This window comes from Apodemus sylvaticus, chromosome 7 (genome assembly GCF_947179515.1).
Source record: "Apodemus sylvaticus chromosome 7, mApoSyl1.1, whole genome shotgun sequence".
NCBI classification, from domain to species: domain Eukaryota; kingdom Metazoa; phylum Chordata; class Mammalia; order Rodentia; family Muridae; genus Apodemus; species Apodemus sylvaticus.
This window is the reverse complement of record NC_067478.1, coordinates 45,578,981-45,606,164: the sequence shown is the minus strand read 5'-3', so window position 1 is coordinate 45,606,164 and position 27,184 is coordinate 45,578,981. Positions and strand designations below refer to the sequence as shown.

At 41.8% G+C, this 27,184-nt stretch overlaps 1 protein-coding gene across 2 annotated transcripts in view; it reads right to left on the bottom strand.

The window, feature by feature from the left end:
- Positions 1–21,271, bottom strand: part of Hmgn3 (high mobility group nucleosomal binding domain 3) — a 38,158-nt gene extending 16,887 nt beyond the window's left edge. For both annotated transcript variants that reach the window (XM_052187734.1, XM_052187735.1), the window contains exon 1: positions 21,029–21,271. In XM_052187734.1, coding sequence (XP_052043694.1) covers positions 21,029–21,256 — 228 coding nt within the window. In that variant the 5' untranslated portion in view covers positions 21,257–21,271. The remainder of the gene's footprint in view (positions 1–21,028) is intronic.
- Between the last annotated feature and the right edge of the window lie 5,913 nt (positions 21,272–27,184).

Below are 27,184 nucleotides of genomic sequence, written 5' to 3'. Positions count from 1 at the left end.
CACATATCAGGGCTGAAATATCTTTCTCCCCAACATTCAGAGCTAAGACCAGCATGATCATTTTTTCTCCTTCTTCTCTGCAAAGGGTGTTAGGTTTTGGGTTTTTGTTGTTGTTGTTTTTTGTCTGTTTTAGTGACTGCTTATGTAAAGATAGCATCTCTATGCTTTTGCCCCAGGCTAGCCCTGGGTTCTGTTTCCAGGAACCTTTGTTGTTTCTTGAGAAGGAAAACAAATGGAGTAGGGGTGGGAGCAGGAATGCTTGGATGCTCAGTCAGACATAAAGACTCAGAAATAATAAAACAAATAATTTAGATGTAGTTAACACTTATATAGACTTGCATACCACTCTTCTAAAAAGGATAAAACATTAAAAAAACTCAAGAATACAGAAAGCATGAAAATAAAGTATATATATGTGCTACAAACAATGGTGGGTCCCTGAACAGGTTTGATTTTCAGTACCAACAATGAAGGAATAAACAAACACATACATTGCTGTAATTAAGCAAAAACTAGAGCCAACCCGCATCAGGAGGATACCAAAACACAAAATAGTATACAATAAAACAGTCTGTAGCAGTGAGCACTAACTATAGCTATGTATGTCATCAATAAATCTCACAACAGTGCTAAACTAAAAGGAAGGTATCAAGTGATTCTAACCAAAGTTTTAAACTACGTCTAAGTGCTTAACCTGTAAAAGCAGCAAGGAAAAACTACAAAGAGGCTACTTAACATGGGTTCCTTTGGGTGAAAGTAGGGCAAACAAATCCCCTGGCAATGTTGAATTCATAAGATGACGATGGTGATGATGCTGAGTTACTATTCTTATTTGAATCTCTATCTATAGAGAGATAGATTCTGTGTATGCAAATATTCTACACTAAACTTTCTTTTGACTTGTAAAACTATAAGATGTTCTGAACCAAACATACAAGGAGAAAAAAAATTCTTAATTTTTTTAAATTACAAATTTTGAGAAAGAAAAGTGGCTTATAGATTCTGAAATAAATAAATGAAAAAAAAGTCGAACCATAAATAAACTCAGTAAGGGGCCAACAAGAGAAATGACTGATTGCCTTTGAGCAATTATCCCAGAATAAAGAGATGGACAGCAGGAGAGGGGGAGGGGGGAAGGGGAGGGAGAGAGGGGAGACAGGTGGCTACCTGAGAATCTTCAACTCTAAGAGGCAGCTCAGGAGTAGAGAAAAGTGGTTCCAGTATGAGAGAAAAGACATAATGGCTGAATTGGAGGCCTACTATACCAAAAGTAGAGTAAAGTGAGGAAAACTGGAGACAAACTGAAGTGACCGGAGCTAAGGGGCAGGCTAGCAGGCCACCTGCAAATAATTCCTCCTCACTAGTAATTATAAGTACCAGCTGATATTGTCCAAGGACTCTAGGCAAACTGTCAACCTGGAATTCCACACCTTGTTGACACGCTGAGCTGGTTCAGGTTACAAACACAGAGTGCACCACCAACAAAGCCTGTCTTTCAGCATGGCTCGGTCACAGAAGGGTCAAAGAGAGAAACAGGAAAGGTGGATCTACGCGGAAGGCAGGCAGGTAAGGAAAGAAATGAGTGCCTTGGTAAATGTAATTATCACACACAGATAATACAACTCGTTATTTGTTTTGTTTTAAAAGTCTTAACAGAAATCTGGGATCACTGCCAACCTATATTACGTTACATATAGCGCATGTAATTTTAGATTTTCTGGGAGCCATATTGACATAATAAAAAGAAACAGGTGGAACTATGGATGATGTTTTAGTCAATTTGATGTATAAAATTGTGCCATTTTACTATGTAGCTAATATACAAGGTATTAGTGTGGTATTGTACTTTTTAAAAATTAAATCTTTACTCTGTTGTATATTTTACACTGCACAGACCAGCTCTACCAAACACTAATTTTTCATTGCAAATATCTGATGTATATTTAGAGTTCATAAAAATTATACTTTAACCCAGATTATTCTAAAAACACTTAAAATTTTTTCCAATAATGAGATATTTTCAGTTTTGACCAAAACTGACAATCTGTGTCCCTTCCCCCTGTCACTTGCTTATTAAACTCTGGCTAACACGCAAAACAAAGGGGTGGGGTGAGAACAATTGGGGTGGGTGTCTCTGCACTGCTACAGTCTCAGGAGAATGGGAGAGTGGCTTAGAATTAAATCTGCCAAGGGTCTGGCTTTGATTTGGAAGATAACAGGCACTAAAATAATTTTCTGACTCTCTCACCGTAAGATGTAATGATTATTATCTAAAAATTCCAGTCTATGAATATTCGAATCAGGAAGGTGAATGAAGCCAAGCTGGCTAAGGCAGAAGAGAAAGAAACAAATCAAAACCACACAATAAACAGAAGTCATACATCATGGCATTAGAGAAAGTCCAACATCTAAGTAGCCACAGTGTATGGGAGCAAAGGATACACACTTTGAAAATCTTACAACAGACGACAGATTAATACTAGGAACTAGATATGAATGAACTGTGAAAGCAGGACACACAGGAAGAGCACACCACGAACTCATGGCAGCGGTTCCCTCCAGAGAGGGTGCAGAGCCAGGGGGACAAAGGGATTCTTAAAGGAAAATTTCTCCATTCCTGCTTATTTTTTAAGAAGGTGGATCTGACACAAATAGATAAAATATTCTAATTTGTGCAATCTGGGCAGCAGCTAGATATGTTTCTGTCATTTCCTGGCTTCCTGATTTAAAATGTTTCTAAATTTTAAAAAAATGCTGCTCACATTGGGAAGAAAAATTAAAGACAATTTTGCTGTATTAAGCCTCATTTAACAACGCCATGTTCTTCCCTGACACAATTTCCCTGAGGACAGCCAGCATTACCTGTATTTTTTCCATGTGTTATCAGTCTGCTTTTCAGTCATTTCTTCACTTAGGAAAGGAAGGAGCTGGGTTTAGGATTCCTCTCTAGCTAGGGTATGAGGTGCTGGCAGAGGGAACACGGCCAACTTTAGCCACTCAGCAAGAGTTCTCAAAAGATGTCTGGGTTCTGTCCTCAAGGATACTGCAGGGAACTCACTGTGTGCTCCCTAAGTCCTTCTAGCAGGAAAAAGAAAAAGAAAAAGAAAAAGTAAAAAGGAAAGAAAAGGAAAGAGAAGAAACAAAACCTGGCGTTTCTCGTCCACAGCCCACACATCTATCAGGTGGCACTGAGCTGCCGAGATTGCTGAGAACAAATGGCGGCAACCATTCTGGTAGTGAGCCATTTTGCCCACCAAAGTCAGCAGGCCTGAGGAGACAAGGAAACCCTTTCCCGCTATGGTCATTTGTTGGGGAAGTGCTGCAGATGGCATCAGACTGAAGATCTGTGATTCAGAGAAAGTTCCTGAAGGCAAGGCAAGAAGCCACAGAAAGTAAGGCCTGTGCTTCCTGGTGCTGGAGCATGGACCATGCAGAAGAGGAAGGCTTAGAAATCTCATTAGGGAGTCCACATGCCAGAGTGCGTGTGTGCACGTGTGCGTACATATGTGTGTGTGTGTGCGCGCGGGCATGTGTGTGTGCATGTGTGTGCATGCGTATGTGCATGTGTGTGTGCATGTGTGTGCATGTGTGTATGTACATGCATATGTGCATGTGTATGTGCATGCGTGTGTGTACATGTGTGCATGTGTGTACATGCATGTGTGCATGCGTACATGTGTGTGTGTGTGTGTTCATGCGTGTGTGCATATGTGTGTACATGCGTGTGTATGCCTGCATGTGTGTATGTACATGCGTGTGTGCATATGTGTGTACATGCGTGTGTATGCCTCTGTGTGTGTGTGTGTGTATGTGTGTGTATGCGTATGTGTGTGTCTGTGGGCGTGTGTGCATGCACGCACACGTGCGTGCATGTACATACAGGCACCCATGAAGCTGGAGACTGATTCGGGTATCTATTGTTCTCATCTCATTTTTAGAGAGCAGTTTTCTCACTTAACCAAGACCGGTAAGTATCAGAACACAAGTTCTCATTCTTGAGCAGCAAGCACTTCCTGCACTGAGTCGTTTCCCCAACTCAGGAGAGACTCTGGTCTCCTGCCCAGGAGGAAACCCAAGAGCAGTAAGTGGCTCACTGTAAGAGGTCGCTTCTTTTCACCCACAGAGTATACTGGGTCTCCAGTTTTGCTAGTCAATAACTTTAAAAAACATTATTAATTATTCTACTTTTCTTTAAAGATTAATTTGCCTTTTTGTTTTAAATCCACTGCTGGGGGTGGCTATCGGAATAACCGAGAGCTTGGTTGCAGATGAAAACTACGCTGGAGCCTTAAAATTCAGATCACTCAGCCACGAAGGGAAAGGCTGAATGTGCCATCTCTTACCCTGCCCTCCTGAGCAAATATAACAATGAACTAACTGATCAACACAAGATCATTTTTCCCTCACGAGTGATACCCATAAAACTGGTAGAAGATTTCTTCAATAACAGGGAATTCCTGAAACTGAAATGTTTTCTATGATATAAACTACACTGAAGTTTTCTTCAAAGCCACAAGGCTTTATGTTTAATGTTATTGTGGTTGATTTTGTTTGTTCTGTAGCTCCAAGGCCAAGAGTCCTCCAAGCTGTACTGAATTTTATTTTTCAGTGTGTGTGTGTGTGTGTGTGTGTGTGTGTATGCATGAGTGCACAAATGCACGCACATGCCTGTGTTTGTGTGTGGGAGCGTGGTACACACATGGATATCAAAGAGACCATCTCAGGGGCTGGTCCTTGCCTTCCCCCTGGTTTGAGCTGCTGTCTATGGCCAGCTTCTAGGAATTCTCCTGTTTATGCCTCCATCTCCCCACAGGAACACTAGGATTACAGACACACAATGCTATGATTGGCTTTACCCAGGTCTTGGGGATCTGAACTCTGGTACTTGTAGGGCAAGCAGTTTAAAACAGAGCTGTCTTCCCAGCTCTACACTGGGCTGCTTTGTAAGGTTGTCTTTAGGTACTCAGCACACACCTTTAATCTCTCTGGCTGGAATACAGGCATGTCCTTCGTACACATCTTTAATCCCAACAATGAAGGTAAAGTAAGTTTGTAGAAAGAAGCATCCATGTTTGAATGTGGTGTCTAACTGAGTGGCAGACAAAGTGATGAGTCAGAAAAAGATTTGACAGAATAGGATCTGCCCAACTCTCATGAGAGAGGAAAGAGAGACAGCATAAGAGGAAGCAGTATGGAGGGAGGGAAGAAAGAAGGTGGTTTTACTGGGACAGATGTGCATAGACAAGTTTCAGAGAGAGAGAGAGAGAGAGAGAGAGAGAGAGAGAGAGAGAGAGAGAGAGAGAACAATCTAGATACAAGTGAAGACAGAATGACACAGAGAATGAGAAAGAACCAGATTAGAACATATTGCTAGTATGAGGCCAAGCAGAGCAATTCAGGAGAAATCAAGAGAATGAATCAGTCGGCATGGAGAGGAGTTTTGGGCCAGAAAAGCTGAGTTGAGTCAGCCTGCAAGAGTTCAGAAAGAAAAAAAGAAAAAGAGTTCAGAAAGACCTAGAAAGGGCAAGTTTATTCAGCAGTAAATCTCAGAGGCTGAAAACATTCTGGGCCTAGATTTGATCGTACAGAGGCTAGAAGCTTTAGCTCTAGATTTGATTGGATGGAGACTAGAAGCCTCCAGGATTAGGCCTAGGTTAGCAGACTGAGGCCTTAAGCCTCAGAGACGACAATTACATCAGGTGAATAAAATCAACTGTTATCACATTCACATTATTAACGACCAAACCCATATCAAATTCTCTGTCACCTCCTCCTGTGCTTGGCGCATCAACTTCAACTACCCATAGTGATCAAGGTCACAGCAGGCTAGCCTGCCTTCCCCAAATGTTTTGTTAAAAAAAACATCGAGAAAGGATTCTGTTTATCTACTCAGAAGCCTAGATGGATTCAAATAAACACCTGTCTTTTAGGCTGTATTTGGAGGTGAAAACATTTTATAAGAAGCCAAACATAAACAACAATCAAAAATGAACAAAAATCCTTCCTGTGTGCATAGTACATTTTCATAGGTTTAAATAAATATAATCCAATATGAAGCAATGTTATACCCTGTCTTCCTCTGTGGTCTTTTGATCAAGGTTAGCTTTTTTTGATGTGTTCTGCTTTCGTGTGTGTGTGTGTGTGTGTGTGTGTGTGTGTGTGTGTGTGTCTGTGTGTGTGTGTGTATAGGATGATGGAGAATGCTCCTGGTTAAATCAAAGTTCTGTATTCTAGTCTGGTTCACATGATGCTGTCTGAGACACACTCCTTCACTAGTGCAGCTAAGAGAGACATGCGGTTTTCATCTGACACAGCTGCTCACTTACTGATGACACTGCAGGAAAGTCCTACACATTATAGGGGTACTAGGCTTGTGGGAAAGGTCGGGGGAAGCAGAACAGAGTGACAATAGTAATGTAAATGGCAAACAGTAATACTAGTGATCATAGAGTCCAAAACATTGCTTAGCTCTCAGTGCCATCTAATGAGGCTGGGAAGACAGTGCTGTCGCCATTTTATATGAAGATCGGGGCTGGAGAGGGTAAGTACATCTTGTTCAAGATGATTTCTGTTGGGGATCTTGCAAATGATAAAGCTGAGGACCTGATATTCAAAGCAGCTCCTGTTAGCTGTCTGTTTTAAAAATGGCTGCTCATCTGGGGTACAGATAGCAAAGAACTCTCAGTCTGGAAAACAATTAAAATGTAGTCTAACCAAGGAACACATGACATATCATGGACGATTCTGTCTGTCCTCCCTGCACACATTACTTAAACTAATAACCAACAGTTCCCCACGAAGCATATATGTGGAGGTGTACATAATTTTGTTTTTGTTTGAGACTCCCAGGCCTTGAACTACTGATTCCCCTGGTTCCACCTTCCAAATGCTCAGAGTTAATGATCATATACACAGATAATACAAGTCTCTCTTTATAAAAACCTCACCGTGATGGCTAAAGAAAAAGGCAGTAAATTATTATCTTGTTTGCATTTTTGAGACAGGCCCTCCTATATCCCAAGCTGGTTTTGAACTCTGAGGCAGCTGAGGATGTCACTGAACTTTTAACCCTTCTGCTACCATTTCCAGAGTGCTGGGATGACAGATAACATGTGTGCCACCATGTCTAGTTTATGCAGTGGTGGGGACAAGGCTTCATGCAGCTAGGTGAGCCACCTACCGACTGAGCCCAGATAGGAACCAACTTTGAGAAAAGAGTAAGTAATTAGGATATTCCACTGATTTTTTTTATTAGATATATTCTTTATTTACATTTCAAGTGATTTCCCCTTTCCTGGATCCCCCTCCCCTAAAGTCCCATAAGCCCTCTTCCCTCCCCCTGCTCCCCAATCCACCCCTTCCCGCTTCCCTGTCCTGGTATTCCCCTACACTGCTGCACTGAGCCTTTCCAAGACCAGGGGCCTCTCCTTCCTTTTTCTTGGGCATAATTTGATATGTGGATTGTGTCTTGGGTATTCCAAGCTTCTGGGCTAATATCCACTTATCAGTGAGTGCATACCATGTGTGTTATTTTATGATTGGGTTACCTCACTTAGGATGATATTTTCCAGTTCTACCCATTTGCCTAAAAATTCATGAATTCATTGCCACTGATTTTTTAAAAACCAATCAGCTAGCTATGATGAAATCTATGCATGACTGCTACAGGAGCATTATAGGATTAAACATGTCACTGGGAGCTAATAAAACAAAACCAGACTAAAACACAGTTTTACGTCTACATATTGAGTACACACAGCACTGGAGAAAAGGGACTGGTTTTGTCCGGAGGGCTTTGTTGTTGCTTTGTGAAAAATGGTTTTAATGAATCCTTCCCCCCAGCTGGGCTTGAGTCTGATACCCTCATGTGTCTGCCTCCAGAGCACTGGCACAACAGGTGGGTGCTACCACGCTCATTCAGAGCGCTCTCTAAAACAGCTGATCGCCTCAAAGCCTCAGTACATTTATCTCCCACATAAATGACAAATGAGGTCTAGTATTCATGACTACTACAGCATTTAAATAATTGTGCCAGAAAAGAATGATTGAAAGGAGGGGAAGGGGGAGAAGGGGGAGGGGGAGGAGGGAGAGGAGGAGGAGGGAGAGCAGGAGGGAGAGGAGGAGGGGAGGAGGAGAAGGGGAAGGAGAGGGCGGAGAAGGAAGAGGAGGGGGAGAAGGAACAGCGGGAAGAGGAGGATGAGGGGCAGGAGGGGAGGGGAGAAGGAGAAGGAGGAGGAAGACAAGGAGGAGGGGGAGGAGGAGCAGCAGCAGAAGGGTCTGGGCCTGCAAGAAGGCTCAGTGGGTAAAAGTGCTCACCTGGCCAACCTCGGAGCCCATGTAAAGGTAACGAGAGACAACCAACTCCACGAAATTGTTCTCTGACACCCACACTATTGTGGCATATACCCATAATAACAGCATTAGTAAGTAAAATAAAGTGTTTTTGTTTTAAAGTATAACTTACACCTCAATAGGAAGAAAAAAATAAAAATAAACACATTTCAGTGTAAAGTATATATTTCTTTGTATGATTTGAAAGAAATATTGCTTTTGTCTATTTTTAAATTTATGCTTGTTATTAATGCAATGGTAATCCAGAAAACTAGAATAAAAATCCATCCAGTTCTAGGTCTAACAGATTTTCAGAGATTAACCTATTTTGTTCTTATTTGATGTATTCTTAAAACAAAAATACCTTTCTATTTTCTAAATCCAACATCTAAGTAATGGTGGCTTAATATTTATACTGTAATCTCTGACACAATAATCAAGTGTATTTTCATGTTTCTAGCCATAGAGGAACACCTCTATTACTACATATCACAAATTTAGGAACAAACACTATCCCGAACATGCAAAATTGAATGTTTTTTATTGTAGAATATGAGAAAATATAGAGACAAAGAAATCAATTCTCTGGTGGGAAAATTGCACACACACACACACACACACACCTAGAAATGATGGCAATAGCCTGTATTTCAATAAAGCTAATATTTCAAACAAATGAGCAATAACTTATTTATATAATTTATTTAATTATTTAATTTTTAGGTACCTTAGATTAAATTTTAAAAGTTAAACTTATTAGAAATAAATGAATGTGAGATATTTGATAGTATAGTAATTAAAAGGAAAAAAAACTATGGCTTAGAATGCTGATCTTCTAACTTTCTAGTTGACCCTCAACTCACTGAATCCCAATATTCCCTTCCCATGGTTGAGATCACAGACTCTGGAGCCTCTAGAAGTGAATTCGCAGCTCACAAGAGCCTTGGGGAAGTGTCAACGGCTGGTGCTTCAGTGTGCAAAATGAAGACCTGACTGGTGGTTGGGGGGATTACGTTTATAAGCAATGTGAAGTCCCCGGACAGTCGCGCTCTCAGTAAACATGTGTTGTTACGAAACTGCGGTACAGCATGTCCTCTACGCATTTCTTTCTCATAACACAGCTTCAATTAACTAAAGAGCCCAAAGAGCATAAAACACACAGCTCAAGCCTGGCACAGCCAGGCATTCAATAATGTTATTTAAATCTGAACAATAATATACATGCCCATGTTAATTATTGGTATCAATTCCATTTTGAAGATGGAAGTAATTTTCTCTATTTCCCTACTTCTGAATGGGTCACTTGCTGTCTGTATGGCCAAGTGTGCGTTTCTCTTGGGCACACCTACAAGGGTGCTCCTAAGCACACCCGTAAGAGGTAAGAAGACAGGACTCAGTAAATACCTTCACCAGCAACTACAGTGGGATTTGAGTGAATTCTTCCAAGACAGCAAAATGTGCAATAAATAAGTTGCTAGTGGAAAAAAAAAGGAATTCAACATTTTGATTTGGTTTATCTTCAACACTGATTTTTAAATTACTCAGGAGAGCAACAAACTAGGTACTGAGAAAGCAGACGCTGTCAATGGCATTTATCTCAGACACCATTGCCAAATTGCACCCTACAGAAAAGTGGAATATATTTAACTTCTGTGTCAACAAACATAGCATTTTAGGGGAGAAATATGGAGGGGAGAAGGTTATTTACCTGATTCGCTAAGGGAATTTTAATATTATATAGAGATATATTTTGAAATTCTCTTCTGCGAGAAAAACCAACCAGAGAAGAACCGCCGTGATGAAAGCTTATGTTGTTGGGACAATACGTTCATGATTTGGTTACTGAACATCCACCCCTAAGTGCAGCCCATCAGCCGTCTACTGTGAGAACTGCTCGCTCCCAATCTACTGCAGCTGTCACCAACCGGAAGCCCGATGTCAATGACAAGCCCATTATTTCATTGTGATTCTCTTAATAATTAAAGATTTCACTGTTTTAATGACGCCCATGTTTGACTCTTCTACCCATGCCAGCACCACACTAAGTACTCTCATCACCCCCATCAATTCCCAATGAGGCAGCACATATTATCATCCTGGCTTTACACATGAGGAAACTGTTATAGAAAGTGACCATGATAAAGATGCTAAGGTGGGGGAAGGGGTGGTGCTAGATAAACTGCACCAAATCATCTGGCCAGTAAACAATGAATATAAGTATATTAGATGCCCTCCCCCCCACAAACTCTGAAATAATTAACAACTACTTTCCTCTAAAAACAATTAATCTATCTTGTTTAAGAAACATGTACAACATGACTGTTAGGTGCAATGGGGAAGTAAGATTTCAAGGCTCAGTAAAATTAGAAGGATTACAAAATAAAGTTAATTTAACGACATAATCAATTAAGTAACGCGTTGATTGAGATAGATGGTGCTAGACAACAACCTTTAAAAAGTAAGAGGGCAGGGTTAGTAAGACCACTCAGGAGAATGGGCGTCTGCCATCAAGCCTTACAACCCGAGTCTCAATGTCTGAGACTCACATACCTTACACTTTGAATTCATAAAGAATTCTTACAAGTCAATACGATGACAAATACCTGTGCTGGCTTTTTTCTTCTTTCTGTCACCTGACACAAGCTAGGGCTATATGGATAGAGGAACCCTTAAGTGAGAAGCAGCCTCCTTAAGACTGTTCTACAGGCAACTCTGTAGGGTACAGTATTGATTAATGACTGCTGTGGGAGAACACAGCCCCCTGTCGGTGGGGTGGTGCGACACTGGGCAGGTGGTGAGACACTGGGCGGGTAGTCTTGGGATGTATAAAAGGCAAGCTGGGTGGGCTGTGGGAAGCAAGCCAGTAAGCAGCGGTCTCAGCCTCAGGCCCTGCCTTGAATCCCTGTCTTGGGTTCCCCTGATGAAGGACTGTGACCTGTAAGCCAAATAACCTTCCCCAAAGTTGCTTTTGGCTATGGTGTTTTATCATAGCAATAAAAAGCATACTAAGTTACAATCCAATTTAATAATGGACAAAAAATATCTGAATAGCCATAGTGCTCAGAAGTAGAATATGTACAAGGCCCTGGTTTTGATCTGCAGCACTACAACACACATGCCTGAGCACGCGCGCGCGCGCGCACACACACACACACACATACACACACACACACACATACACACACACACATACACGCACACACACCCCATATGGAGAGATGCTCATCATCTCTGGTGGTAAAACTATAAATTAAAGGTCATTACACTGTCCATAAGTAAACATCTCACAGCACAAAGTATGAGCAGAAAGGAACCCTTTCTCCATTTAGAAAACAGCCTGAAAGTTTCTTAAAATATTAAGTATAAATTTTGAAAACACTCACCATTTATTTCTATTCTTTGAAATATTGCCAAGATAAATGAAACATTATGTATCCATGTCATGCCATATACAAGTATGTGCAGAATTATCTGTAGGAGACAAAGTTGAGACAATCCTAATACTTTTCAACTTTTGAAAGGATGAGCGGGAAGGTCGAGTATCCATACAATGGAGTATTGACAGACAACAGCACGGTTAAGTCCTGCCACATGCTACTACATACATGGACCTCAAAAACACAAAACAAATCAGAAACAAAACACTATACACTGTACAGTCTCTTTTCCATGAAATACCTAGAAAAGGCAACTATAACAAGAACGAACAGCGGCCCAATGATGATAGGTGGTTACATTCTTTTTAAGGTTGTCTTTTTGAGCTTTGAAACTGGATAATGGGAATGACTGCATAGCTCTGTAATTTACTGAAAATCACTGAGTTGGGCACTCCGGATAAATTGACTCTATAGCAAGGAGACCATTCTGAATAAATCTTTGTATAAGGAATTTGTAATATCTCCGTAGTGGGAAATCATGCCTTTTTTTTTTTTTTTTAGTCAGATAAGGTTAAAGAAAACCAGATCTTATCAATTGTGAACATAGACACATTTCTAGTGAATATAAATATTTTAAAGACTTACTTATCTTTTGACTATGTGAATATGTGCATGTTGACTGCAGATGCCCATCGAAGTCAGACGAAGGCACCAGATCCATCGGAGCTGGAGTTACTGGAGGCTGTGACCTGCCAGTCATGGATGCTGGGAAGCAGGCTCAAGTTCTCTACAAGAGCAGTTATCTGAACTGCTGCACAGCCCCTACAATGAATATTTCTTATTTGAGCCTGTTTTTCCTATAACAGCATTCGCCTTCTCTACAAAGACGTGTAAGACATTCTCTTTTTAAGATGGCAAACCTCTTTTAATTGTATCTGATACAAATTTTTTTCCACAAAGTTTTAAGTTTTAATGATTTCCTCCACATTGAAATATTTCTTTATGCAGCCAAATGTATCCATATTTTCAACTATAATCTCCATCTTCAGTGTCGGGACAAGAGACAGTCTTCCGAATGGCACACTTTGAAACCTTGAATACTGTTGACTATGCCTCTCTCATGCCAAGCCCAATGCTACCAGAGCCTTCCATTAATGAAAATCACCATCATCAACAACAACACACCCCTCCAAAACACCAAAACAAAAACAAAAACTCAATTATAGTAGCTGTCCATTCCTCCAGACCCAATCCTCAGGGTTGTGCCTAGCACTGCAACAGACCACCAGCTGCAGCCTCCCCTCCCCTCCCCTCCCCTCTCTTCCCCTCCCCTCCAATTTCCTTTCCCCCACTCATCCTTGCAGCCCAGCCTCCAACACCAGCAGGCCTTCCCTGTGAACACACCAGCCCAGCATGGCAGTGACACACAACCATCACACTCTTCTTAAAAAACCAGACAGGAAACAGAAACCAGGGAACAAACCACCCACCCAACAAAGACAAACCCAGAAATAAGCGCCTAGACCGGCAACGCCCCCTACCCAGAAGCCTCATGCACACCACTGAGCCCAGCGCTTCTCCCACAGCAGGCCCTGCAGATTCCAACACCGCTGTAGCACGGGAAGACGACAGATGTGCTTATAGAGGAAATGAATAAATCCTTTAAAGAAATTCAGGAAAACACAAACAAATAGGTGGAGGAAGTGAATAAATCCGTCAGAGAAAGTCAGGAAAAACCAAACAGTTGAAGGGAAGTGAATAAAAATGTCCAAGACCTGAAAATGGAAATAGAAGCAATAAAGAAGACACAACCCGAGGGAATCCCGGAAAGGAAACATTTAGGAATTCAAAGAGGAACTACAGAGGTATTTCACCAACAGAATGAAAGAGTTGGAAGAGAGAATCTCAGGCATTGAAGGTAGTATAAAAGAAATGGATACATCAGTCAAAGAAAAAGTTAAAGCTAACCCCCCCCAAAAGAAACCAAAACAACAAAAACACCCCCCCCCAAAATCTAAAAAACAAATCCTGACACAAACCATTCCGGAAAGGTGGGGCACTATGAATAGTCTACTCCAAACCTAAGAACAGGAATAGGAAGGAGAAGAATCACAGGTCAAAGGCCCAGAAAATATTTTCAATGAAATTATAGAAGGAAAACTTCCTAACCTAAAGAAGGAGATGCTTTTAAAGGTACAAGAAGCATACAGAATACCAAATAGATTGGAACAGAAAAGAAAGTCCCTTCACCACATAATAATCAAAACCGTAAACATATAGAACAAAGGAAGAATATTCAAACCTGCAAGGGAAAAATAGCAAGTAACATATAAAACAAGACCTATCTATATTATACCGGACTTCTCAATCTTCATTGAGATTGGGACTCTAAAAGCCAGACGGGCCTAGACAGATGTCCTAAAGACTCTAAAAGACCACAGATTCCAAGACAGACTTTTATACTCAGCAAAACTTTGCATCTTCATAGATGGAGAAAATAAGATATTCCATGATAAAGTCAAATTTAAATAATATCTACCTACAAATATAACCCTATAGAAGGTACTAGATGAAAATCTCCAATGCAAGGAAAAATAACTATACCCATAAAAAGATAGGAAATAATATCATACCAATAAAATCAAAAGAAGGGAAACCATATACACACATACCACCACTACCACCACCACTACCAACAACAACAACAAAATAATATGAATCAACAATCATTGGCCATTGATATCTCTCAAACTCAAGAGTCCCAATTCTTAATAAAATGACACAGACCAACAGAATATATTTGAAAACAGGATCCTTCCTTCTGCTGCAACAGGAAACCCTCACCATCAAGGATAGACATTACCTCAGAGTAAAGGGTTGTGTAAGAGTGCTTTTTTGGGCTATTTTATTGGGTTATTATATGTACCACCCTTTCAAACCTTATTATACCCTAAACCCTTTCAACTCCCAACACTAGGTAGGAGAGAAAGAAGGTTAGAGTGGAAAGAAGGTGTAGACCTCTTTATACTACTTCCTGCTGATTAGGGACATTGAGTTCCTTGGGGCAAGTCCAATCTTCATCATCAGACTATCTCCAATTTCTTCTCTTCTCTTTGCTCACACTGCAGCGGCAGAGGGATCAGCAGCTTCCTTGGAGGGGGTGCCCAACCTCTCAGGGCTCTGACATTTATACTTTCTCAGAAGTTCCCAGAATTCCAAATCTCACACACTCCCAGAAACTATCTGCTTCTGGCAAAATCACACCCTAGCTAGAGGAAGAGAGAGCTCATAATCCCTGCCGCGAAGCAGCCTCTTATTCCCCCACACCCGAGATTAAAACAAAAACATATTCACATACATGACTGGGTCTTTTAAGAAACCAAAATTCTCACTACTGGGTTAGAAAAAGTTGTATTAAACAAATGGTCCTTAGAAGCAAGCAGGAGTAGCCATTTTAATAACTAACAAAATAGACTTCAAACCAAATCTAATCAAATGAGATGAGGGTGGGCACTTCATATTTATCAAAAGAAAAAGCCACCAAGATGATATTTCAAATCTTAACATTTATGCCCAAAACACAAGGGCACTTACATTTGTATAAAAAAGAAAAAGAAAGAAAGAAAAACTATTAAAACTTAAATCACATATTGACCCCTCACACATTGATAGTGGGAGACTTCAAAAACCAACTCTCATCAATGGACAGATTATCTAGACGAAAATTAAAGAGAGAAATATTGGAGCTAACAGATGCTATAGATCAAATGGACCTGACAGATATTTACAGAACATCTCACCCAAACACAAAAGAGTATCTCTTCTTCTCAGCACCTCATAAAACTTTCTCTAAAATAGACCACATACATGGACACAAAGCAGCCTCAACAGACACAAGAAAATGGAAATAATTTCCTTCATCCTATCAGACCACCATATATTAAAGCTGTGTATCCACAACAGAAGCAGCAAAACACAAACTCATGAAAACTGAAAAACTCTACTGAATGAAAAAGTGGTTCATGACAGAAAGAAATTAAAGACTTTCTAGAAGTCAATGAAAATGAATACACAAAAACCTCAAGCGTATGGGACACAATAAAAGCAGGACTGAAAGGGAAAGTTCATAGCACTAAATGCTTACAGTCAAAAAAACAAAATTGGAGAGATCTCACACTAGCAACTTAACAGAACACCTGAAAACTCTGGAACAAAAATAAGCAAGCACTCCCGGGAGGAGTAGGTGGCAAATATTAATCAAACTGAGGGCTGAAATCAATAAAATAGAGACAAAGAGAACAGTACAAGAAATCAATGAAACAGAGTTGGTTCTTTGAGAAAATCATCAAGATAGACAAACTCTTATCCGAACTAACTAAAGACACAGAGAGGTAATTCAAATTAATAAAATCAGAAATGAAAATGGGGGCGTAGCAGCAGACACTAAGGAAATCCAGGTAATCCTTATAAGGACATATTTTGAAAACCTGTATGCCACAAAACTTGAAAATCTAAAAGAAAAGGATAATTTTCTTGATAGGTACCACTTACCAAAGTTAAATCCATATCAGATAAACAACAGGTCTTTAAATAGACATACAACTGCCAGTAAAACAGAAGTAGTCATTAGAAGCCTCCCTACCCACAAACGCTGAGTGCTTTAGCACAAACCCAGACTTTCAAAGACGAGTAAATGCCAATACTCCTCAAATTATCCCATAAAATAGAAACAGAAGGAACATTACCCAACTCATTTTATGAGGCCACAGTTACCCTGATACCTAGACCATACAAAGACTCAACAAAAAAAGAGAATTAGAGGCCAATTTTCCTTATGAAAATAGATGTAAAAATACTTAATAAAATACTTGAGAGAGAAAAAAATAAATAACAGAATCCAAGAACACATCAGAAAGATCATCCCCCATGATCAAGTAGGTGTCATCCCAGAGAAATGGGGTGGTTTAACCAAAGAAAATCAGTAAATGTAATCAACTGTATAAACAAATGGAAGGAAACAACCAAGACATCATCTCATTAGATGCTGAAAAGGCCTTGGACAAAATCCAACACCCCTTCATGACAAAAGTTGTGGAGAGACAAGTGATACGAAGGATAGACCTAAATGTAAAGAAGGCAGTCTACAGCAGGTCGATAGCCAACATCAAATTAAATGGAGAGAAGTTAAAAGAAATTCCACTATAGGCAGTGTTGTCTACCCTCTCAATATCTATTCAATACAGTTCTTGAAGTTTTAGTTGGAGCAAAAGACAACTGAAGGAGATCAAGGGGATACAAACTGAAAAGGAAGAAGTCAAGGCATTGTTATTTGCAGATGACATGACAGTAGTGTCAATAGGGAAATTCTACATAAGTATACCATCTATGAATACTACACATAGAAAGTATACATACTATGACTGGGAACATTCCACCAGGGAACTCTTATGGTTGATAAAAAAAATTGAATACGCATGCTCCAATGCTTGTATTCCTGTGTGTGTGTGTGTGTGTGTGTTTGAATGTGTGTGTGTGTACCATAATTTAATTTATAAAGCAGAACAAGTAGTTCTTTAGTTAAGAAAATACAGAGGTATAGTATGCAAATCCTTCATGTTCTCGAGTCTCTAAATGCAAAGAGACCATTCTACATTCTATTTCTACCCTGTAGACATTGCCATGATATGCCAGGCACAGTAATTCTAGGGATAAGGAATTAGAAACAAAAGGGTGTGAGAATGTGTTTGCTGACCAGGCCAGGACTAGATGCAGCCTTGCTGGTAATGTTCCTATATAGACCATCTGATCACAACATGACTGCTGATGGCATCTGTCGACGTTTGAGCAGAACCGTCTAGAACTCAGGCAGTCATTGTTCTACCACTACCTGAGCCCACGAGACTTCGCTCACTCATTACTATTGTATAACACAGAAAACTCAACAGTATTTAAATCTCAGAGAGACATTAAAATGCTGAGAGCTGCTTAAAAAGTAAACAGCAGTCGTTGAAACTGCTTTAATCACACACACACACACACACACACACACACACAATTTACAAAGATTTGCCTTAAAATAGTTTCTAATAATATGGGTGGTATTGTGTCCTTGAAGCTGTGCAGCTGAGGAGTAATCATATTAGGATACAATACCAAGAGGCTTCCAAATGCCTGGCAACAGAAAATACTCCTGAGTTTTTCCTTGAGTCCTACCTACACTTTTTCAAGATCATCCAGCACAAATTCAACCCGTGTTCTTATCTATCCCACAGTCACTGGATCTGAACAGCGCATTCTGTAACCTATAGAAGTCCAAATGTCAGTCAGCATTTTTTTTTTTTTGGTTTGCTAATCTTATCACTTCATTGAATTAAATATGAGCTCCTAGAGAACTGTGTGTCCCCACGATATTTAAACAGTCCTAGGTCTTCAGATGTTTCTACTGACTTTATGAGTACCAACATCTTGCTCTGCAGAACTTGGAAGTTCATTAAATAAGGTTTCCATGAAACGAGGAGCAGAGATGGCAAGGCAAACACGATGTGAGTACTTTTAACACTGGTTCCCGGGTTGGCGAGATGGCTCTGTGGGTAAAGGGTTTGCCCGTCAAGCGTAAGGAGCTGGATGTGGTGCCAACACTCAGACAATAGCCGGATGTCTGCATGTCTGTAAGCCTAGCACTGCAGAGGCTGAGACGGTCAGTCTAGCCAAATCGAGGCGCTCTAGGCTCAGGGAGAGACCCTGCCTCAAAACAATAGGGTGGAGAACAACAGAGAAAGATATCTGACCTGGGTCTCTGGTTTCCATCCGTGCTCCTATGCTTGTATTCCTGTGTCTGTCTGTCTGTCTGTCTGTCTGTCTGTCTCTCCGTGTGTGTGTGTGTGTGTGTGTGTGTGTGTGTGTGTGTGTGTGTGTCTCTCTCTCTCTCTCTCTCTCTCTCTGTGTGTGTGTGTGTGTGCATACCACAATTTAATTTACGACACAGAATAAGTAGTTCTTTAGTTAAGAAAATACAGTGGTATAGTATGCAAATCCTTCAGTAATTACCAGACTTTACAGATCTCTAAGACCTATGCATGGATGGCCTCCAATTCCTTTCCCACATAGGTGTGGAGGCTTTCACTTGGGGGCAGTGATTTCTAATGTCAGTTCCAAGACTCTGCCAGGCAGCTGTAAGGCTTGACTCCTAGGTGGGCTGGCCGTCATAGCCATGAGCTCTGTGGCTTTCCCTACTCAGGTACCAAGACAGGTGTTTGGCCTCCTGTTATCAGTAAAAAGACTTCCTGTTAACCAGAGGCTTTCTCAGATGTTCTGAAGGACCCCATGAGTACACACGTATGTACACTGCTTTGCCCCTAGATGGAGGATTGGGTATTGGCTAACTCCATCGAGATTCCACTCTTTCGTTCCCTTCTTCCCCTTTAGAGATGGATAGTGACAGAAAATAAGAGTGATGGTTTCACCAGCTGTGGGCCTGGATCAAAGAAGCATCCCATTAAACCAGGAGCCATTATTCGTAAAGGGAGCCCATGACCTGCTGCTTATCCAAATGTGTTAATAATTTCCAGGAAAAGAGTTAGCCTCCATTCCGTCTCTAGTTCATTTCTGGATAATTAGTCCCTCTGATTCTACCAGAATTCCCAACATGTCACCAACCTCAGATAAAAGGCTGCAAACGGTGACATCACTCTAGAACAACAGCTCTGTAAAAACAAGGCGCCATCAAATGACAGTTGAACAATGAGTCTCACGTGCTCCTACTCAGAAGCCTGAGCTTCTTCAACTACAAGGCTCTGCATCTCCTGAATCCTTCTTGTCCCCACCCATCTCCGTAAGAAGAGAAAGAGTTAACAACGGTGTCAAGTGAGGTGAGGCCTTCGGGATCCACAGAGGCTCCACTATAAACCAATGACTGGTTAATGAAATGCTGGGCAATGAATTTTAAGACGCTGCTCAATGAGTCTAAAAGAGTTCTGTGGTTATGTAGATTAAATGAGATAAAGCACAGCAGACTCCGCTCACAGCGAGCCACGTTAAACACTGTGAAGATCCTTCTAATAGTATGATTGCTTTTCTTTTAAAGGGTGGAGATGCTTGGGCTGGGGAGATGGCTCAAAGAGTAATAACACTTAGTATAGATTCCCACATCCACACCCCACACGATAGGAGAGAGCCTACTCCCGCAATGTGGTGCCAGTGCCTCCCGTGAATACAATAAATAAATAAATGTAATAAAAATAAATTTAAAAGAAGTGGAGGTGTTTACAATAAAATTCTTAATGACGATACATAAGAAAGCAAAAGCCTCTAACAAATTTAAAGCTTCGATAGTTTTAAATAAAGAAACCACATACACAGTGCATGGTCTTGGGGGAGGGAAAGCAGGGTATTATTTGAATCAAGTTTCAACTTTAATGGCCACGATGGTTTACTTGGGTTCTTTGGGCAGGTGGCGGGAACGTTTTTATCTCCTAAGGACGCAGTTCTGCCCTTCCCTTCCCAGTCCAATGACAAGTCGAAGCCCCACCCTGAAGGAGCTGTGTGGCCCCACGTGTGGCTTGTGACGTCCCTGGGGACCCAACCCACCAGGGGCAAAGGAGAGACTAAAATGACCTCTGTTCCCTGCCTGGCCAAGTGTGGGGTTCTGGGTGGGACAGTGGCAGTGGTTTGGTGGCCTCTGACCTTGGCAGGGTCGGCGAGCTTGGCACCAGTTCCCTTGCTCGCCGCCCACCAGGCACTGCGCACTGCCCCTCCCGCCCTCGCGGCTGGTGATTGACACCCGAGTGGGTACATACGGGTCCGCGGCGCAGCAGGGCTGGCGTAGGGAAACATGGCTTTCCCTCTCCTGGCCTTCCGCCCGCATCGCACCCGCCCTGGGCACGGCTCGGGGGACACTCAGGACCCCGCCGGGCTCCTCTGAGTGCTTCCACGGTTTTCGATTTCCCTGGCCCGGGAGACTCCTCTCATTGCTTTCCCTGCACCCTGAGAACAACCTTAGTTTGCCAAGAGGAAACTCCTGCGAGGGGGATGGACACCCGCCCTGGCTGCTGCTGGCAAGAGATGGAAACCATTCCAAGCAGGAGTTGATGGAGAGGGGAGGACAACGTCCCTGAAGGGAAAGTAACACTCGGAGCTCCGTGCAGGGCGAGCGAGGTCAGCAACAGGCATCTGCAAAAGGAGCGGGCAGCGGCGGTGCCCAGCGCCTGAGTTCTTAGGCGCATCGCCGCCTCCGCGTCCATCGCAGCGCAGGGGGCTTACTCTAAGCACACTCGAGGGCTTGCGGGCAGGGTTGTTTTTTTTTTCCTCCCTGCAGGACTTACCTTTCTCTTCGGCATAATGACTACGTTGGTGCAGCAAAAAGTAAAGCAACGGGCTGGGCCGCCTGGCACGCTGCTCGATGCTGCCTGGCCGCTGCTGCTACTCCCGCAATGGGCTCGGCTAGCCCGGCCTCTCCGACCTGCACCTCCGCTTCCTCCCCCCTGGCGCTCCACACGCTCGCATCCCGGTCTCCCAATGGCAAGCCCTGCCAGCCAGCCGCGAGGCCCCATTGGCTAAGAGAACGTTCTAAATTCCACGAGGGCACGCCCACCCCCGTTCACCGGGTACGCGCAGTTGTAGTTTCCACTTCACTGGGGGAAAAAAAAAATCTGCCTGACGACTGAGCATGCCCAGTTCAACTAGTATCCTTCAGGCTGCACTATCTTGGAGTTTCATTGTTTGATGTGCCTTCTTTGGATTAAAGCAGTGTGGACCTTCATAGAAAAAAAAAGTTAAGTATTAGGTATTGATATGCTAACTTTATAATGTAAATAGGGACACGGGGTGCCTTGTACATTTGATACTCATAAAAGCTTGTTACGGGTGATCATGGTGCGGATCTGTACAGGGTAGGGTGCTCTTCTGTTCAGGAAGAGTCTTAACAGTTTCTAAGGGTCTCAATTCCATCTCTAGCAAATATCCCGCCTCCCATAGTTCCTTGGTTTTATTTTTTTATTTTTAAGTCTATGTTACAAGTCGTATATGAATTCAGCTATGTGTGAAAGTGGATATAAATGTTTGTTATGGAAATTAAGGGGAAATCGAGAAATGTAGGAACAAATCACTTCTATATTAAATATGTACATTTAAACGACACCTGCCAGGTTACATTTTGTGTCTAATGTAATGTTTCTCGACATTCTGCAAAGAATTGCAAAATACATATCTGAATTTATTTTGTGAGACCGGTTTTATCCTGACCAAAGACCTCAGACCCAGTAGGTTGGGGGGGGGGGGGGGATTTTAGGACAATATCCCTCATAAACATAGGCACAAAGACACAGACAAAATTTTAGCAAATGAGATTCAACATTTAAAAAGCTAATACATAACCAGTGAGTTGGTCCTGGGAATGTAAAATTTACTCTGTGAATCAAATCATCCTGAAAAATCAATCAGTGTGATCAGCACATAACTGTAATGGGAATGTGATCATCTCGAGGGCTGCAGGGGAATGCCAGGGAACAGGTGAGCAAGTCATGACAACTCTCCACAGTAGAATATTACTCTGTGAGCAGAGAAATGAGCTTTTCCTGATCAGATAAATAACAAAAGAAAAATGCTAAATGAAAGTCAATACAAGACACTCTACTGGGTGATTTCATTTATATGAAATTACAGGAAAAGCAAACTAAACTAAGCAAGGTTAGCCAGAGAATCATTTACAAGGCAAAAGACACATCTTAGGAAACTGCACTAAAGCCTCATACTACATAGGATGTAACCTACTTTGCTTACGGAGGCTGTGTATAAGTATTGAACAAAATCACCAGGCAATTTACTTTAATATCTACTTTATTAATTTCCAGAATAAGTGAGTTGATATCCTTGCACACTCAAGAGACAATGAATGATTTTTTATTTTATTTTATTTTTTTGGTATATCTTTTCAAACCCATGGTATACCTGGCTTTTTCTGTCACTATTTGGTGTGCTTCAATGTCCTTCTACTTTTATTTCCTTAGTAGCCATAGCTGTCCATCCTCAGTCTGAGAGTCTTCCTTTGGACATGGTCCCAGATGTCTTTGATGGATTCCTTATTCTCAGAAATTCAGTAGAAGGCATTATAGTTAGAAGAACTGAGATAAGTCCAATTCATAGCTTTAAAGATGCACAGAAACCTAGAAGTTCATTGTTTTACCATTAAATTAATATGTATAATGAACATGTCTTGGAAGAGAGTTAACTCGCCAAATGCTTGATAGGAGAAGAAGAAAAGAAGAAGAAGAAGAAGAAGAAGAAGAAGAAGAAGAAGAAGAAGAAGAAGAAGAAGAAGAAGAAGAAGAAGAAGAAGAAGAAGAAGAAGAAGGAGAAGGAGGAGGAGGAGAAGGAGGAGGAGAAGGAGGAGGAGAAGGAGGAGGAGAAGGAGGAGGAGAAGGAGGAGGAGAAGGAGGAGGAGAAGGAGGAGGAGAAGGAGGAGGAGAAGGAGGAGGAGAAGGAGGAGGAGAAGGAGGAGGAGAAGGAGGAGGAGAAGGAGGAGGAGAAGGAGGAGGAGAAGGAGGAGGAGAAGGAGGAGGAGAAGGAGGAGGAGAAGAAGGAGGAGAAGAAGGAGGAGAAGAAGGAGGAGAAGAAGGAGGAGAAGAAGAAGGAGAAGAAGAAGGAGAAGAAGAAGGAGAAGAAGAAGGAGAAGAAGAAGGAGAAGAAGAAGGAGAAGAAGAAGGAGAAGAAGAAGGAGAAGAAGAAGGAGAAGAAGAAGGAGAAGAAGGAGAAGAAGGAGAAGAAGGAGAAGAAGGAGAAGAAGAAGAAGGAGAAGAAGAAGAGGAGGAGGAGGAGGAGAAGGAGGAAGAGGAAGAGAAAGAGGAAGGGAGAAATGCCAGGGAAGATATTTTTAGTAAAATGTGTGAGAACGATGCTGGGCAGCGTCAGAGTGTGACGTGGGTTGAATTGTGCTTTTTGGTTTTGTTCTGTTATAATGGTGAACCAGCCTGGGCACGGTTTTACCACTGAGTGACATCTCCAGCCCTACTGTTTTACTTTATGAAGATGTAAAGGTGTCGATGTTAGGGATAAGGTGAATTTCCCCTTCGCTAATGAAAAGTGACTCACAAAGTTGGTTTCTTCATTGATATTTTTAAAGACCAAATAGTACATTTGAAATGTAAATAAATAAAATGACCAATAAAATAATAAAAAAATATGACCCCCCCCAAAAAAAGAGTAGCAAACAAAATTGTGATTGCTATTTAGTGTCCACAATAAAACAGTTACAATGGAATTGGAGCTTGCTAGCTGGAAAGCTGATTGATTGTGGGGCTGGAGAGTTGCGGTTAAGAACACTGGCTGCTCTTACAAAGACCCAGGTTTGATTCTCAGCACCCAGTGGGTGTGTGGTTCACAATCATCCATTAATCTAGATTCAAGGGATCTGATGCTCTTCTCTGACTTCAAGGGCATCAAGCACACACACACACACACACACACACACACACAGCCAAAACACTCACACCAAATAAAAAAGTGAATAAATCTATTTATTAAAAGCTAATTATGAAAAACTTTGAGTGTTTGAGTCTCTATGTTCACTTACAGATGCAGAATATAACTTCAGTTGAAAACAGCAGTGACCGACTGTCTCTTGCTGCGAGTTGCACCTGTGTATGCAGGACAAGGGAATAGTACATCCTCCTCACCAGATCTTGTGCCTGTTACTCTCAAGACCCAGAAAATGAACGCTGAAGGTAAGAGAAGGAGGCAAAGGGAAGGGTTAGAATCTCAGGTTAAGAGACAAAGGGACCAGAACTTGCCCACTGTGGGACAGCGGAAGAGATCACCCTGGTAAGAGGAGAGCTCACCTTTGTCCTTCGGTGTATTCCAAAGTGTGTTTCTAATGCTTTTCTGGATGATCAGTCTCTAAGACAGCAAGAGCTTTACAACAGGATGCAGATATGATAAATGAATTAAGCGAGCTGCTGTCTGAAGAAGAAAGATGGAAAAATTAGGAAACAAATTTTGATTGTATTCACGCTCAGTTTTTCCTCTGTTCTACTCATATTTGTTGGGATGGTAAACACCCTTACTTCAGCCTCCTCCAAACAGCAAGGCAAAACCATTTGTGCTGTGACTGCCAACAAGGAAAGGGGAAGGAAAGAAATGGGGCAAGGGAAAAGAAAGTCCTAGTGGAAAGTAAATTCATTGACCCTAGTAAAGGTAAGCAATGCTTTATCAAATGGGTATTTCTCTCTGGGGGATGCAACTGGAGACTATAGTCTCAGAAAGAAAAATAATGTATGTTTTGGTTTGTAGATTTGAGATATGTAGAAGTGTGTGTGTGTGTGTGTGTGTGTTTGCAAGACTGTGCTTTCACTGGGTGTATGGGTGGACTGTTACATGAAATGTATTTTCCTTATCAGTAACAATTATTTAACTGTAGCACACACTCTAAACAATCTTGTGAATCTTTGGAGCTCTAGTAAGTTGTGTCTGGAATAAAGTTGCTGTTTTCAAATTGTAGAGGGAAACTTTAAAGGAAGTTTGAAAGGAAAGATTATTTTGCAAATCCCCTCCTTACCTCTCCCTCCCCACCTGTCCTTCCCATTGTCCCTCCCCACATGTCCTTCCCCACTGTCCCTCCCTATCTGTCTCTCCCCACTGTCCCTCCCCACTGTCCTTCCCCAGGTCCCTCCCTATCTGTCCCTCCCCACCTGTGTCTCCCCACTGTCCCTCCCCACCTGTCCTTCCCATTGTCCCCCCCCACCTGTCCTTCCCATTGTCCCCCCCACCTGTCCTTCCCATTGTCCCCCCCACCTGTCCCTCCCCACTGTCCCTTCCCACCTGTCCTTCCCACTGTCCCCCCACCTGTGTCTCCCCACCTGTCCCTCCCACCTGTCCTTCCCATTGTCCCTCCCCACCTGTGCCTTCCCACTGTCCCTTCCCTGTCCCTCTCGCCTGTCCCTCCCATTGTCCTTCCCCTATTAAGGCAGGTTTAGGCAGTTTCCTTGAGGCTTTCGCTGGAGAAGTTAGATCCACAATTTGTGATATTGTTACTTTCAGTGGCTCCATACTTCCAGATCATGCCAAAGGTCTTAAGTTAATAGGGCAAAGAATGCCAAGGGGAATGGAAGTGTAACAGACAATAAAATATAAGAGAATAGGCATCTGAGAACAGAGCAGTCTAAGGGATGAGGTGGCAGCATTAAGAAGGCAGGGATAGTGCGTGCCTGAAGTACGGGCCATTCACAAATAGAATACTCTGTTTGTGTCTTACCAGTGAAGCCCTAATTTTTTGACATGCTAACTTGGGAAGAGACTACAGCAGGCAGGATATTCTAAGAACCACTGATCCTAAATCAAATGAATAACTTGCTAACTTAGACTCCAAGTCCAACACACTAAATCAGAAAATCTTACAACTGAGTCTGGGAGTCTGTGTTTCAAATAAACTTTTCACATTCTAGCACTAGAATTTGGAAATTCTAATCTAGGTCCATGCTCTCAAAAACTTATATAATGATTGCTGGAACAGTTGTTTCTAGTTCTGGGACCCTTGATGTAGATATCTATGACTGTCTCTTTATGAAATGATGTCTTGTCTATAAACATTAAATCATCTCTAGATATTTAGAATTAATACAATGTGGACACTCTGATAATAGTTGTCGTAGAGGATTGTTTAGGATATCAAATACAGTCAAAAACATGAAGTCCTCCCTGTAGACTCATTTTATGTTCCATTTTCCAGATTTGCTTGGTACCGATTTTTCCCATGTTCTTCCTCTTCCTTAATTTCAAGACACATGAAGAGTGATTAAAACCTGTACACACCCAAAAGCAAATCTATGTTCCTATGCACCATTCAAGGCAACCCCCTCATCCTCAAAGGGAAGCTAACCCTAGATTCCTGCAAGCCATACCTTTTCATTGTTTTCCTATGCTAATGATCATGCAAACATCTGTAGCTATTAATAGCAAGAGAGGCCAGGGTTCCCTGTGATCCTCTTACAGAGAGCCATCTTTTCTTTTTCCCAAATTCAATCTAATTAAACGTGTGTGTGTGTGTGTGTGTGTGTGTGTGTGCAGATAACTTACCTCAAATGTGCTTTTTATGCATCTCTCCAACCTCTGAGTCCTTTTGGATCCGATCTCTGTTTGTTTGCCTTTGCTTGGTCGTGATGCTGTTTGAACTCATAGGAGTGTAATTAATTTGCAAATGGTAGCTCCCGGATGATGATGTGAAGATAAACGAACATGCTGGGTAGCTAGGCCCAGGGAAGAAGCTACATTTTATTTTTTTGAGTCGTCGTTTTCTACATGCCCCATGCAAGGAGATGGTTGGTTAAAGGAGGGGGAACTAAGCATGGGGGAGCCCCTAACGTTTGTGATGAGGGGATAGCCAAGTAAAGATGACCACCATCATCCTAGGGGACAGACCACAAAATGCCAAAGACCAGTTAAGAGTTGTTGCCAAGCCCTCTGGCTGAGTTACACAGTTTTGGAGGGTC